Source organism: Petaurus breviceps, unplaced genomic scaffold (genome assembly GCF_028583685.1).
Source record: "Petaurus breviceps papuanus isolate PSGF00001 unplaced genomic scaffold, PetGlider_PUasm1.0 90594, whole genome shotgun sequence".
Lineage (NCBI taxonomy): Eukaryota > Metazoa > Chordata > Mammalia > Diprotodontia > Petauridae > Petaurus > Petaurus breviceps.
This window is the reverse complement of record NW_027187281.1, coordinates 3072579-3086164: the sequence shown is the minus strand read 5'-3', so window position 1 is coordinate 3086164 and position 13586 is coordinate 3072579. Positions and strand designations below refer to the sequence as shown.

At 35.8% G+C, this 13586-nt stretch overlaps 1 protein-coding gene across 5 annotated transcripts in view; it reads left to right on the top strand.

The window, feature by feature from the left end:
• Window positions 1-13586, top strand: part of FNDC3A (fibronectin type III domain containing 3A) — a 189631-nt gene that overhangs the window by 82121 nt on the left and 93924 nt on the right. For 3 of the 5 annotated variants that reach the window (XM_069063635.1, XM_069063636.1, XM_069063637.1), the window contains 2 exons: window positions 2372-2389; window positions 2769-2844. The exons of 1 other annotated variant lie outside the window; for it this stretch is intronic. In XM_069063635.1, coding sequence (XP_068919736.1) covers window positions 2372-2389; window positions 2769-2844 — 94 coding nt within the window. The remainder of the gene's footprint in view (window positions 1-2371; window positions 2390-2768; window positions 2845-13586) is intronic. One more of the 5 variants, XM_069063638.1, reaches the window with a different exon arrangement.

Genomic DNA, 13586 nt, shown 5'->3' with positions numbered 1-13586 from the left:
CTACTACATTGAGTTAGTTCAAAGTTTTCTTGTGTAGATATTGCAGAGAACAGTGAACTATTCAGAAGTGAATAGGGAAGAGACAGTGGACTGGATTAAATTTGGCCAATTTAAAAAATACTGATATTCTGACATACAGTGGCTTTGTGATCCTGGACAAGTCATTTAACTCAATGAGTTAACTCTCAAACACTTTAGGGAACTCTCTTAAGTTTATAAGTTGAAGCTGAAGGTGCCAACATATACTTTTCCTCATCAGGAGCTCCCTGAAGATCATAGTTCCAGTCTCTATAGCCTATTCTTTAATGGTGTCATATGGCTTTCTATCATACAACACCATGATTTCTGAAAAACTCAAATTGTGAATAACCCAAAGGCTCAGGTGAAGATACACTGTAGCCAAAAAAGTGATATAGATAATATCATCAAAGAAATATAAGATCAGAAAATGATATTAACTGGATATGTAATAATAATAATAATAGCTGGTATAACATTTTTTAACTTGCGAAAGTGCTTTATTTTTATTAATCTCATTTGATTTTCTTGATAATCTTGGGAGATAGGTACAGTTAAATCATTACAGATAAAAAAATAGAAACTTAGAGTTGTTAAATGACCTGCCAAAGCCACATGGCTAAATGAGATCTGAGGCTGGATTTCAACTTAAGTCTTCATAGCTCTGTGCCTGGCATTCACTCCACTAAAGATATTAGGACAACCTGATTTCTGTGCACATCCAATGGGATGGAACATATATTTAGGGTTTAAGGACACATTCAAGAACTGCATGGTGTGAGAAGGTGTAGGTGGGTTGCAGTGTGTTGTTGGGAGAAGTACTTAGATCAGTGAGATTGAAGGATCTATGAAAGCATTCTATTAGTCACATTCCATAATTAATGCCATTTGAGTGACAACGCAAGAAAAAATACAAATATAGAAATGTGTGTGTTATGTTTTCTTTTGTCTAGAATAGAGAATATGTGTTGGATTAGTGAGAAACTAGGCTAGATAGTATATGACCAAATTATAGAGGAGCTTGAATTGAAAGTGTATAGTGCTTTTTGTTAACATTCTAAGAAAAGGCCTAACAGAAAGAACTGAAATTATTAGCTAAAATCAAGTCTTATGTTAACAACTGCAGTGTAGTCAAAACTCTTTATTAAAAGGCTATTGTTTGCAGAGCCACCATATTTAGTGGGAGGGTGGAGATAACACACATAAGGTAGTTTCTGCCCCCATAAGCAGCTATTTCATAGGACTAGAATTAAGTTGCAAATATCAGGATTCTAGAATTTAGAATTAGAACTGATGGATGGAAGAAGATGATCTTGTGCCTATAACGTGATTACACATTTATAAAGCTTGCCTCCATTTCAGTATATGAGACAGCGAAGTAGCTTAGTAGATAAGAGTACTGGGCCTGGAGTCAGGAAGACCTAAGTTAAAATCTGGACACTAGCTGTGTGGCCCTGGGTGAGTCACTTAACCTGTTTTCCTTAATCTGCTGGAGAGAGAAATGACAAACCACTCCAGTATTTTTATTTTTTTATTTTTTTGGAGGGCAGTTGGGGTTAAGTGACTTTCCCAAGGTCACATAGCTAGTTTTTGTGTTAAATGTCTGAGACCAGATTTGAACCCAGGTCCTCCTGACTCCAGGGCCGGTGCTGTATTCACTGTGCCAGCTAGCCGTCCCTCCACTCCAGTATTTTTGCCAAGAAAATCTCATGATCAGTAAGTATGGAGTTGCAAAGAGTCAAACATGATTGAACAACTGAACAACAAATTTCATTAGCCTTATTTCAACCAATAACTCAACAAGCTTACTGTACTAAGTGCTGGGGATAGAAGTACAATAAATGGGTCAGTCCTTACTCATAAATAGTTTATATTCTAGCCAAATTGGACTAGTTGTTCCCTGACCTAACCTGCTATGACCTGCTTTTGTGCTTTCACATAAGTCTTTCTCCAAACCTGAATTTTACTCTTTCTTCATCTGTAGTTCTTTAAATTCTTTTTCTTTCAAATCTCACCTCTAAGGATACTTTCTTTATTAAGTTTTCCTAATTCCCCCTTAGCTCAAAGTGCTTTCCCCTCATTTACTTAGACTACTTTATGTATTTTGCCCCTGTCACACTGTGCTTCATATTCTTCTCTGAATATTATAGTGCATTGCATATACCACATAGTGCTTAACAGATGTTAATGGAATTAAATTTTTTTTTAATATACTATAATGCATGAATGTCCTAAACATGAATTAGCCATCAGTTACTGTAATGTGTCAATTGTGTTGTGCAATTAAGATGTGTATATTTATCACTCTACTAAATAGCCCCCAATTGCTTTTGTCTCTTCTTTTTGCTGTCAGCTGTCCCTTTTCACAAATGTAAGTATACTCCTTCTCAATCCATTTCCTTATAGTATAGCCAGTTGTCTGGGTGAGGGCTTGCTGTATAAAGTACATGAGTTTTATCATTACTGTCTATTAGCTTTCTTTTTTATTTACTTTTGCATTCTTGACTTATGTTTTGAGTAGTTAAAGTTACTAAAGGTCTGTTTTTTAAATAACTCGGCTGTTTGTGTACTTTTAACAAACTTGGATTACCTGAATTACCATGTGTGTGTTTGCTCTTATCACTCATGTCAGAATACTTCGTAGGGAGAAATGCATCTGCTCATAGCTGGAAAATAGCACATTTTAAAAACGCTACTTTTCTGTGATTGTTTTAGTTAATTCTTTTCCCCCCTCCCCCACTTATTTTAAGGTTATTCTGGTGCAAGTTAACCCAGGGGAAGCATTTACGATAAGAAGAGAAGATGGACACATTCAATGCATTACAGGTAAGATTGGTAATTCTGAGACTGAGGTACCATTTAGTCCAAATATAGATCACCCTGCTTAAGAATTAGGAGCTCTTTGAAGACTGATGAGGAGGTGTGGATGGGGTGGAGGAGAGAGACCAGAAGGAGATATATATAGATATATATGTGGGTGATATATAGGTATATAGAGAAAATCATACAAAATTACTATTTTGAAATACTTAACTGAGTTATTAATGTGTCTTTCATTTCAAATAAAGCTGTTGTTCATTTTTGTCACTACTACCTGTATCACTATTTTTATAAGATTTTTGTTTCACATGATCTTTCTATAATATGTCATTTTCATTATCATCCACTGCATTTAAAAAGCAGCATAGCTTTGGAGCTATGTGAAGTTTAAATCTAGCTACTAAGCCATTCACCAATGAGTTTTAATTTTTCTACCCATTATGGAAGCAGAACCTTCCATCAAAAGCTTTTGAAGTACTAACAGCACAATTTTAGTTTTTCATTCAAGAGTATAAACCAGAGTTGGGAAAAATGTGAGACTTGTGTTTGGACCAATTTACTATGCAGTAATATTCTCTAGAGCAGGAGTTCTTAGCCTGATGTTTATGGATAGGTTTCAGGAAGTCTTTCAGCTTGGATGAAGAAAAAATTATATCTCTAACTTGCTGCAGATTAACATTTTCTTCAATTATAGATGTAGGCAACAGACCACAGTTGTATTAGCAGTACATGCAACTATTACCAAGAGAAATCATAGATATTTTCATATATTAAAGTTGTTAGAGATATCTCAAAATAATGTTTATATTTATCACTACTTGGAACTTGCTATAGTTATTAGTCCTGCCAGTAGATCACATATAATTATAATATTCCTGACTCCATACTGTATTTTAATGCCATTTGTTTCTTTGTAATCCTCTGTATTTTATGCATTTAAAAACATTATTCTTAGAAGGAATCCATAGGCTTCATTAGATTGCCAGTGGAGTCTATGACACAAAAGATATTTTGTTGAAATTTTTTTAGTTCATCCCACAAAAGCACACTTAGCCTATTACATACCATAATAATAATACAGAAGAACCTAATCACACTATATTAACAGTTTTCCTGCAGGAAAAAGTTCTCAATATTCCAACAAGAGCAAACTTTTCAGATCCCATCTTAATCCAGAGTGATTTCTCTACCTTTCCCTAATTGCAAGACACTGGGAATGCATACTTCTTTAGTTCCTTGAGGGCAAAAATTGTCACACTTTTTTTTAATGGTTTATATAGATGACTATCATGGAAAAATATTTCCTTCCTTATTAGTCGCAGTTGTTAAAGAAAAAGCAGATTTTTAAAAACTACAAAAAAGAAAAGTGAAGACAAAATATGCTTCAATCTGAGTCAATCAGTCAGAGTCCATCTGTTCTTTCTCTGGATATGGATAGCATTTTCCTTTGTGATTCCTTTGTACTTGTCTTACTTAGATCATTGTGTTGCTGAGAAAAGCTGAATCATTCATAGTTGATCATCACATAGTGTTGCTGATACTGTTGTCACACTTTTTTGTGCTTTGTGTTTTCAGTGTTAAACACAGTGCTTGAAAAATAGCATCAGGAGTCTGCACATCAGGATGGGAACTAAAGATATTAGTGATGGAAACTAGGCTCAAGAGAGTAAAGAGTTTATAGGGCCAGAACCTTCAGCTAGTGTAAACTCCAGCAACACTTCTTTATTTGAACTCCGTAACTACCTACTTCTTTTCTTGAATCCTATATGTTGACCCTCTTGTTTCAGTGTCCACTGCCACCAGCTGTTGTTTTTCACCAGAGTTTCTTTCTTTCTCTGGCCCCCTGAAGTACATGGTATTATTGAATTAAAAACAGACCCTCTTCTAAAGGCATTTTAAGTCTAATGAGAGAGATAATATATAAATAACTAGGTATTTATAAGATATAGAAAGAGTACTTGGAAGATAAACTTAGGGGAAAGCATTAAGAGCTCTGCGCCCATGCCCCCCACCCATGCCTGGAATGGTCTTTTTCTTCTTCATCTCTGCCTTTTAGCTCTCCTAGCTTCCTTCAATAAATGGCACCTTTTGCAGGAGGTCCTTCCACTCTTATTTGGGACTTTTAATGCCTTCCTTTCCAAAATTATATTTTATATATACTCTGTCTTATGTAGGGCAGCTAGGTAGCACAGTGGATAGAGTACTGGGCTCGAAATCCAGAAGACTCATCTTCATGAGTTCAAAGCCAGCCTCAGGCACTTAACTAACTATGTGACCCTGGGCAAATGCCTTAGTCCTGTTTAACTTAATTTCCTTATCTGTAAAATGAATTGGAGAAGGAAATGGCCAACCACATCAGTATTTTTGCAGAGAAAACCCTGAAAGGGGTCATGAAGAGTCAGACACAACTGAAATGACTAAATGACAAAATCTCTTATGAATGCCTTTTTATATGCATGTTTTCTTCCAGATTAGACTGTGAGCTCTTTGTGGGCAGGTACTTTGCTTTTTCATTGTACTCCCAACATTTAGTACAGTGTCCCTCTGGAACAGTGCTTTAGTAAATGTTTGTTGATTGATTGAGAAAAGGCAATAAAATTTTAAAATTCATATTATAGATTCCTCTTTCTAGCACCTTACATCAATATATTACCTAGGAGTAGTTTTATTTTTATGCATATATTTGCAATACCTCCTCCACTTGGTTATCTTCCCTTTCCATTTTGCTGAAGTAGATAAAAAGACAGACTTATAAACAGCAACTTTCATTGTGAAGAATGAAGTTGTAGAGAAGTTGTGTGAATAACAAAATGAGATTTTCCAACCGTGTTTACCATCTGAGTCTCAAATGTACTATGTGTAGAAATGGTCATGACAGTTGATGTGCTAAAGTTGGAAAATATGGCTAGATTTGACCCAGTACGTACATGAATTCGATCTTGGCGATGATAGTTTTAAATGCATTCATGAATTGATTTTCAGTATATTTCAAAAAAGAGAAGATTCCTAAAGAGTGGGAGGGGAAAAAAGTATATGCATTGCTTTTTTTTTTAAGGGTACCTAAGATAACATAATCTGATCTATATAAGATAATAGTTCTGCTTTTCAGGGCATTTTGTAAACCTTGAAATGTTATGTAAACATGAGTTATACCTGCTACTTCATCCTTATAAAATTTTTATGTGAATGGTCTCTCCATACATCTAGGGCATTCTTGATCAAAACAGAAAACAAGAATAGACAGACTTTCAGATGATAGTTTGCAAACTCACAAACTCAGTGTGACAATCTGGTCACATTGAGAGTTATAAAGAATTTAATATTTTGTTGTGTTTTGTCTACCTTGATGGTAGTACATTTTACTCATTAGAGGAAGGACATATATGTCTTAAATGTTGCGCTTGCCATTACTTCGACTTAATTTTTGGGAGGTGGGAGTGGAGGGGGAAGAGCAAATAAATAATTCATTTTTCCGATATAGAGATAGAAAATTTTTAAAATAAATCACTGTTTTAAAATGTGTAATAGGTAATGTCTAAAAACAAAATATCTAAGTTGTAAGAAATTTTTATGATATTTATAGTGAAGAATAATAGTAAACGTTTTATAAAAAATTATATTCCAAAGCAGGTTTTATTGTGTGGCCTCTGAGGTCCCTTATAGCTTCAGACTCTACATTCTGTGATCCTGTAATTATCCTACAATGCATTAAATCAAGCTGACTTACTTCAAATCAAAATATCTGGTTTTTACACATAGCTGATTGTATGGTGTCTCCCATTAGCATGTGAACTACTTGAGAGCAGAGACTGCCTTTTCTCTTTCTTTGTATCCATATTGCTTAGCACAGTATCTGGCACATAGTAGATGTCTAATAGATGTTTATTGACTGACTGAATAGATTGAGTCCAGAAGCAAACCCAGCTATATGCTATTAAACCGGGCATTTCTTTTTTTTTAAATATCAATGCCACTCTTACCAAGTTTTTTAATAGTTATTTTTCTATTAAAATGTTATTTATCTTAACATGTAATGGGTTTATTGTCATTTTAAACGAGTTAATAGTTTAAAGTTTTATTGGTTTTAATTTCTAATATGTTAAATATTGAAAGGTTATCTATGTAAACAAAAACTTTTGTGGGGCCTCAAAAAGTTTTAACAGTGCTGCAGAGTCCTGAGACTAAAAATTTTGAGAACTAGTTTCCTTTTTTTTTAAAAAAATAGTAAATAGTATTTTATTTTTTTCCAATTATATGTAAAGATAGTTTTCACCATGCATTTTTATAAGATTTTGAATTCCAAATTTTGTTCCCTCACTCTGGAAAACAGCAAGCAATCTGATATAGGTTATATATGGGCAGTCATGGAAACATTTCCATATTAGTCATGTTGTGAAAGAAGAAACAAGATGAAAGGGAAAAACTACAACAAAACAAAAAAGTGAAAATAATATGCATCAATCTGCATTCAGACTCCATACTTCTTTCTCTGGATGTGGATAGCATTTTCTGTCATGAGTCTTTTAGAATTGTCTTAGATCATTGTATTGCTGAGAAGAGCTGTGTCAAACAGAGTCGATCATCCCAGTGTTACCGTGTACAATGTTCTCCTGGTTCTGCTCACTTCACTCAGCATCAATCCATGGAAGTCTTTCCAGATTTTTCTGAAATCTGCCTGCTCCTCATTTCTTTTCTTTTTTTTTTAATTTCTTTATTTATTTTTAATTTACAACATTCAGTTCCACAATCTCTTAAGTTTCAAATTTTCTCCCTGTCCCTCTCCAACCTCTTCCTCCCCCATAGCGGCATGTAATCAAATATAGGTTCTACAAATACCTTCGTGTTGAACATTAGTCATGTTGTAAAGAAGGATTATAACCAATGGGGTGAACAATGAGAAAGAAGGGAAAAAACAAAACAAAACACAAATGAGAGAGCTGCTCATCATTTCTTATAGCACAATATACCACAACTGGTGTAGCCATTCTCCAGTTGATGGGCATCCCCTTAATTTCCAATTCTTTGGCACCACAAAAAGAGCTGCTATAAATATATAAATATTCCCTTAGACTTTCCTTAATATGTGAGAAGCATTATTTATCTGTGTGTGTGTGTGTGTGTGTGCGTGCATGCACACTGAAGATAAGCCTCTTGTTCTGTTCTCAAGGAATCCTGTTGTTGACCTTTAAACCATGCTGCTTAAAAATTTAGATTGGACATATTGTAATTAAAAATCAGGTTAAGTGAAACCATTTACCTTTTCAGATATCTTCTTGCCAAGATGAAAACATCAATTATATTAGAGAAATTCAGAAAACTAGTTTTGAAATATATAAATAGGTTCTGTTTGTGGAATTGAATTGTAATAGATCATCCATTTATAAATTAGGTCCATTATTGGTTAAATGAATGAGGTGACCTAAATTATTCTGCAAAGTTAGAAGAATTCTCTGACTTGCCATAACTAATAGCCATTTCTCCATTTTATCCTTCTTGATCTCCCTCCAACTTTTGACGTTGTTGCTCAACCTGTTCTTGATACTTTGTTCTCTTTGTTTCCTGACACTGCCTTTTCCTGGTTCTCCTCCTGCTTTTCTGAGCATTGCTTCTCATTCTGTATTGCTGGGTCTTCATCCAGGTCATTCCCACTGCTTACCTCTGTCCTGAAACTTCTTTTCTTCTTCCTCTCTACTAGTTTGTTTGGCTATCAAATCAGCTTGAATGGATTTAATTATTGTCTTTATTCTGATGATTTTATTTTTCTTTCTTTTTTTTAAATTTTTAGTTCCAAATTCTCTCCCTCTCCCACCCATTTAGAAAGCAGTATGATACTCATGACACATGTAAAGTCATACAAAACATTTCTTCATTAGCCATGTTCCAGATGATTTTTAAAAATTAAATATAATGTATGTTTCAAACTGCACTCTGAGCCAAACCATTCTCTATCTGTAGATGGATAAAGTTTTCATCATGGGTTCTTTGCAATCATTGATCAGAGTTACCAAGTCTTTCACAGTTGGTTATCTTTACAATATTGATGTTGTGTAAACTGTTCTGGTTCTGCTCATTGTACTTTGCATCAGTTCACAAAAGTCTTCCCAGTCTTTTCTGGAACTTTCCCCTTCCATCACATTCATATGTCATAATTTATTCAGCCATTCCCCAATTGATGACCATCCTTTCAGTTTCCAATGCTTTGCCACCACAAAAAAAGCTTATGTTAATGATTTACAAATTAACTTTTCTTACCCTAGCATCTCTCCTAACTTCCAGACTCACATCTCCAACTGCCTATTAATTATCTTGAATTGTACACCTGTAGACATCTTAAACACAGCATGTCTAAAACGGAACTAATTTTTCCCCAAACTCTTCCCCCCTTCTGAACTTCCACATTACCATTGAGGATACCACCATGCTCCCAGTTACCCAGCCTTCCAACCTAGGTGGCATCCTCAACTCTTTACTCTCTCACCTCACTTGTTATATCCAAACAGTTGCTGAGTCTTGTCATTGCTGGTTTCATAAATTCTCTTCTATATACCCTTTTCTTTTTTGTCCTACCACTACCTGGGTGCAGAACACCTGGATAATTGTAATAGCCTTCTTGATGAGCTTTCTACCACAGATCTCTCCAAGTTGCAATCTATCTTCCACTCAGCTGTCAATAATTCTTAAAAGTGCAGGTCTAATTATGTCACACTCCTATGCAAATAAACTCTAGTAGCTCCCTATCATTTGATCTCTAAGATCAAATATAAAATCCTCTGTTTGGCATTCAAAACCCTTCATAACCTGGCCCTCTTCTACCAACCTGTTCAGTCTTCTTGATTCTCCTTGTCGTTCCTCACAGAAGACATTCCATTTCATGAATATCTTATTTGTATATAGTTATTTGCATGTTATTGCTTTTATTAGAATGTGTCCTTCTGAATTTTATCACTTATACTCATGCCTTTAATTGTATAGCTCATACTTAACACAGTGTCTGGAATGTAGTAGATGCTACATTAGTGCTTCTTAACTGACGGATTGGTACTTTGCTTCCTCTGTGATTTAATTGGTGAGTAAAATCTCTCCAAATGCAAATCAGAAACCTTATGTGGGTGCTTATCAATATGGTAAATCTATCCAGTACACTGGAGATTTCTCTTATTCCTTAAGTATCTTGAGGGTAATAAGATATTTCTTTGGGATTTTCATCTAATTTTCAGTATGTGACCATTCAACTTTTACATGCTGTAGCAGCAAGCACCCCAGTATCCCCAGGGTAGCTGCCAACACAGGTTCTTAGATCTGCTTTTCTAAAGGAAAGCAACTCAAAATGGGTTAACAAGCTTACTTTAATCAATCAAACATATATCATTTACCTAGTTCAGGGGAAAAAGGTCAGGACCCTGAACTTCAGAGTATACAGACAGAATTATCAAAACAGAGAAACAGATCAAGCAGACAGGCTTCCAAACTGTCCAACCATTATATCCATACAAAATCATAGTTACCAGAGAGGGAAGCATCAACATCTGGGTTTTCAAAGCTGGGGGTGGGGGTGGAGGGGGTGCCACAGGGAACTCTCAACAACGGCTGTCCAGAGTCTCATCTGGTCAAATCACACAACACTTCTCAAAGTGAGCCCCAAAACAAAACCTCACATCAGGGCTTATATAGCCTTCTCCTGGCTCAGAGAATGTAACAACCGTCTTGACCCACTGCCCAATCACAAAGTATTTCTTGAAAAACAAGCCTCCCACCACAGGCTCCAGGTACACTTAAGCCTAGGAGCAGGGAAGATCTTAATACATTCCCTTGAAATAATATCTTTTATGCTTCAGTGGCACAGGAAAAGTACTCTTTGCTTTTTTTCCCCTCTTTGGATCCCCACTATGCTTAATCCATCTGTGATCCAAAAAATTATTTTCCCAAAATCTTTTTCACAGTTAACAACAGTAGTACCAGTGATATAGCTAATGGATACAGTGATTAATCTACTAAACAAGAGTCAAACTATGTTTTAATATGAAATTTAGAGTTTAAAAAAATATATTTGTACCTCTAAAATATTTGTACTTTAGAAGTACCCAGAACCTACATTTGACATGTTTTTCCCAGTCATCAGCATCCAAGTTAAGATTTTTTAATGTAAATATTGTTTAAGATAGCTTGTTCTCACATCACCTACATTCCCAGTATTTACCTCTGTAAAGCCAAGCACAAGCAGCTCTCCTGAGGACTGCTGCTGTGAATAACTTGAAGATTCTGATTGCATAGTATAGTGAACTCTATTTATTCAGCAATAAATTAAAGCAAAACATTTATAGGAACCAAAGTAGAGCATTCACAATAATATAACAAAACAATTTATTACTAAGTTAGCCACATAGTCTTAAACAAAAGATATCATTCAGTAAGACACAATCTCCGTCAGTATAAAGTACCTTTCCAAAGTCTTCTTTCATGTTGATTGGAGACTGGCTTCCAATAATCCTTAAGGGGTACAAAGTACTAAGTACAAAGGTCTCCCACCCCTAGGTCACATTGTCTTAATCTCTCAGCCAGCCCTAAGTACCCAAGTGAAGATTCTTTCATCTTGACTCTAGGCTGACTTCCAAACTCCATGGTTCTTCTTCCATGCTCCAGCTCTTGCCTGAATTCACCCAACTGTCACCTGGATTCCCAGATAGGCAGCTCTTAGCTCCTGTTACATCTACTATTCCAGTTCAAAGCTCACTGTTACTAGTCCACTTCAAGTTCTTCTAAGTCTGTTTCTGGGAAGACAAAGCTTAACAGAGCCACAACAATATCTGCACACATCAAACTTAGCAGTGTTATAACAATATTCACCGGTACTATCATCAGTTCACTTTCTGCCTATGAAATCAACATAGACCAACAGATGGGCCCTCTCTCTCTGAGAGATTAACACAGACCAAGATATACAGCTTCTGTCTGAGAAACCAAACAAATCATCAGTAAAGTCCCAGGATCTCTGAAAACATCAGTAAAACACTCCTTCAGGAGTTCTGTAAACCAATAGCAAGAAAGTCCTCTTTCAGGGCTTCTGAACCAGCAGCAAGGTCCCAGGGCTTTAGTAGCAACAACATCCTCTGCTCCTTCCTGTATATCAAAATTAGTCATGACACTGTATGCCATATTCTATACCCATAGTCCCTCATCTCTGCAAAGAAGCAAGATGAGCTCCTATTATTTTGCAGTATTCATTTTTTTTTTCAAATGATTTGTTAACTTCTGGTTTACATAATTCATTTCTGCCAGATTTTGAGTTACAATTTTTTCCCCCCGTTTTACCCCTACCCACCACCCCAAAATAGCGTTTCCACAGGATATTTCCTCCTCCAATCTGCTCTCTCCCATATCTTCTCCCATACCCCCTTGGACTTTTCCAGTAGGGCGTGGTAGATCTCTATGTCTCAATGCCTGTATATCTTATTTCCCAATTACATGTAAAATAGTATTAATAATTGTATTTATATATTTTTAAACATTTGATTTTCAAACTTTGAATCCCAGATGCATTCCCTTCCTCCCTTGTCATCCACTCTTAGTGGGAAGATAAGCAGTTAAGTATAGGTTGTACATGTGTAGCTATGCAAAAGGTTACCATAGTAGATATATTGTAAAAGACTGACTACATTTCCCTCCCTCCTATCCCAGCTCTCACTTGTTCTGTTCTTTACTTTGATCCTGTCCCCTTTCAAAAGTGGGTGCTTCCAATTTCCCTCCCCCAAGCCTGCCCTCCCTTCCATAATACCCTCTCTCATCCCCTTCCCCCCTACTCTCTTGTAGGGTGAGATACCCTATTTAGTGTGTATGTCATTCCCTCCCTGAGCCAAATTCAGTGAGAATAAGGTTTTGCCTTTTTGCCTTCCTGTTCTTCCCCTCCATTGTAACCATTTTCCCTTGCTTCTTCTATATGAGATAGCTTACCCCATTCTGTCTCCTCCCATCTCCTCTTGTTATATTCCTCTCTCAGCTCTTAATATCACCTTTTAAGTATCATCCCTTCCTATTAAATTGATCTTGTGCCCTCTGACTATGTATGCCCATATATGCTCCTATATAGACATATATATATATATATATATATATATATATATATATATTTCTATTCCCTTCAACTATTTTCATACTGAGAAAAGTTTCATCAGTTACAATGATTGTTTTTCCATGTAGGAATATAAATAGTTCCACTTTGATAAGTTCCTTATGATTTCTTTTCTCTGTTTACCTTCTGAAGCTTCTCTTGCTTCTTGTATCTGAATGTCAAATTTTCAATTCAGCTCTGTTTTTTCATCAAGAATGCTTGAAAGTCCTCTATTCCACTGAATGACCATATTTTCCCCTGAATCATGATACTCAGTTTTGCTAGGTAGGTGATTCTTCATTTTAATCCCAGCTCCTTTGCCCTCTGGAATATCATATTCCAAGCCCTTCGATCCCTCAGTGTAGAAGCTGCCAGATCCTGGGTTATCCTGATTGTGTTTCCACAATATTCAAATTGTTTCTTCCTGGCTGCTTGTAATATTCTCTCCTTGATCTGGGAATTTCAGAACCTGACTGTAATATTCCTAGGAGTTTTCTTTTGGGGATCTTTTTCAGGAGGTGATCAGTAGATTCTTTCAAGCTCTCTTTTGCCCTCTGCTTCTAAAACATCAGGGCAGTTTTCCTTGAGAATTTCTTAGAGGATGATTTCTAGGTTCTTTCTTTGATCATGGCTTTCAGGTAAT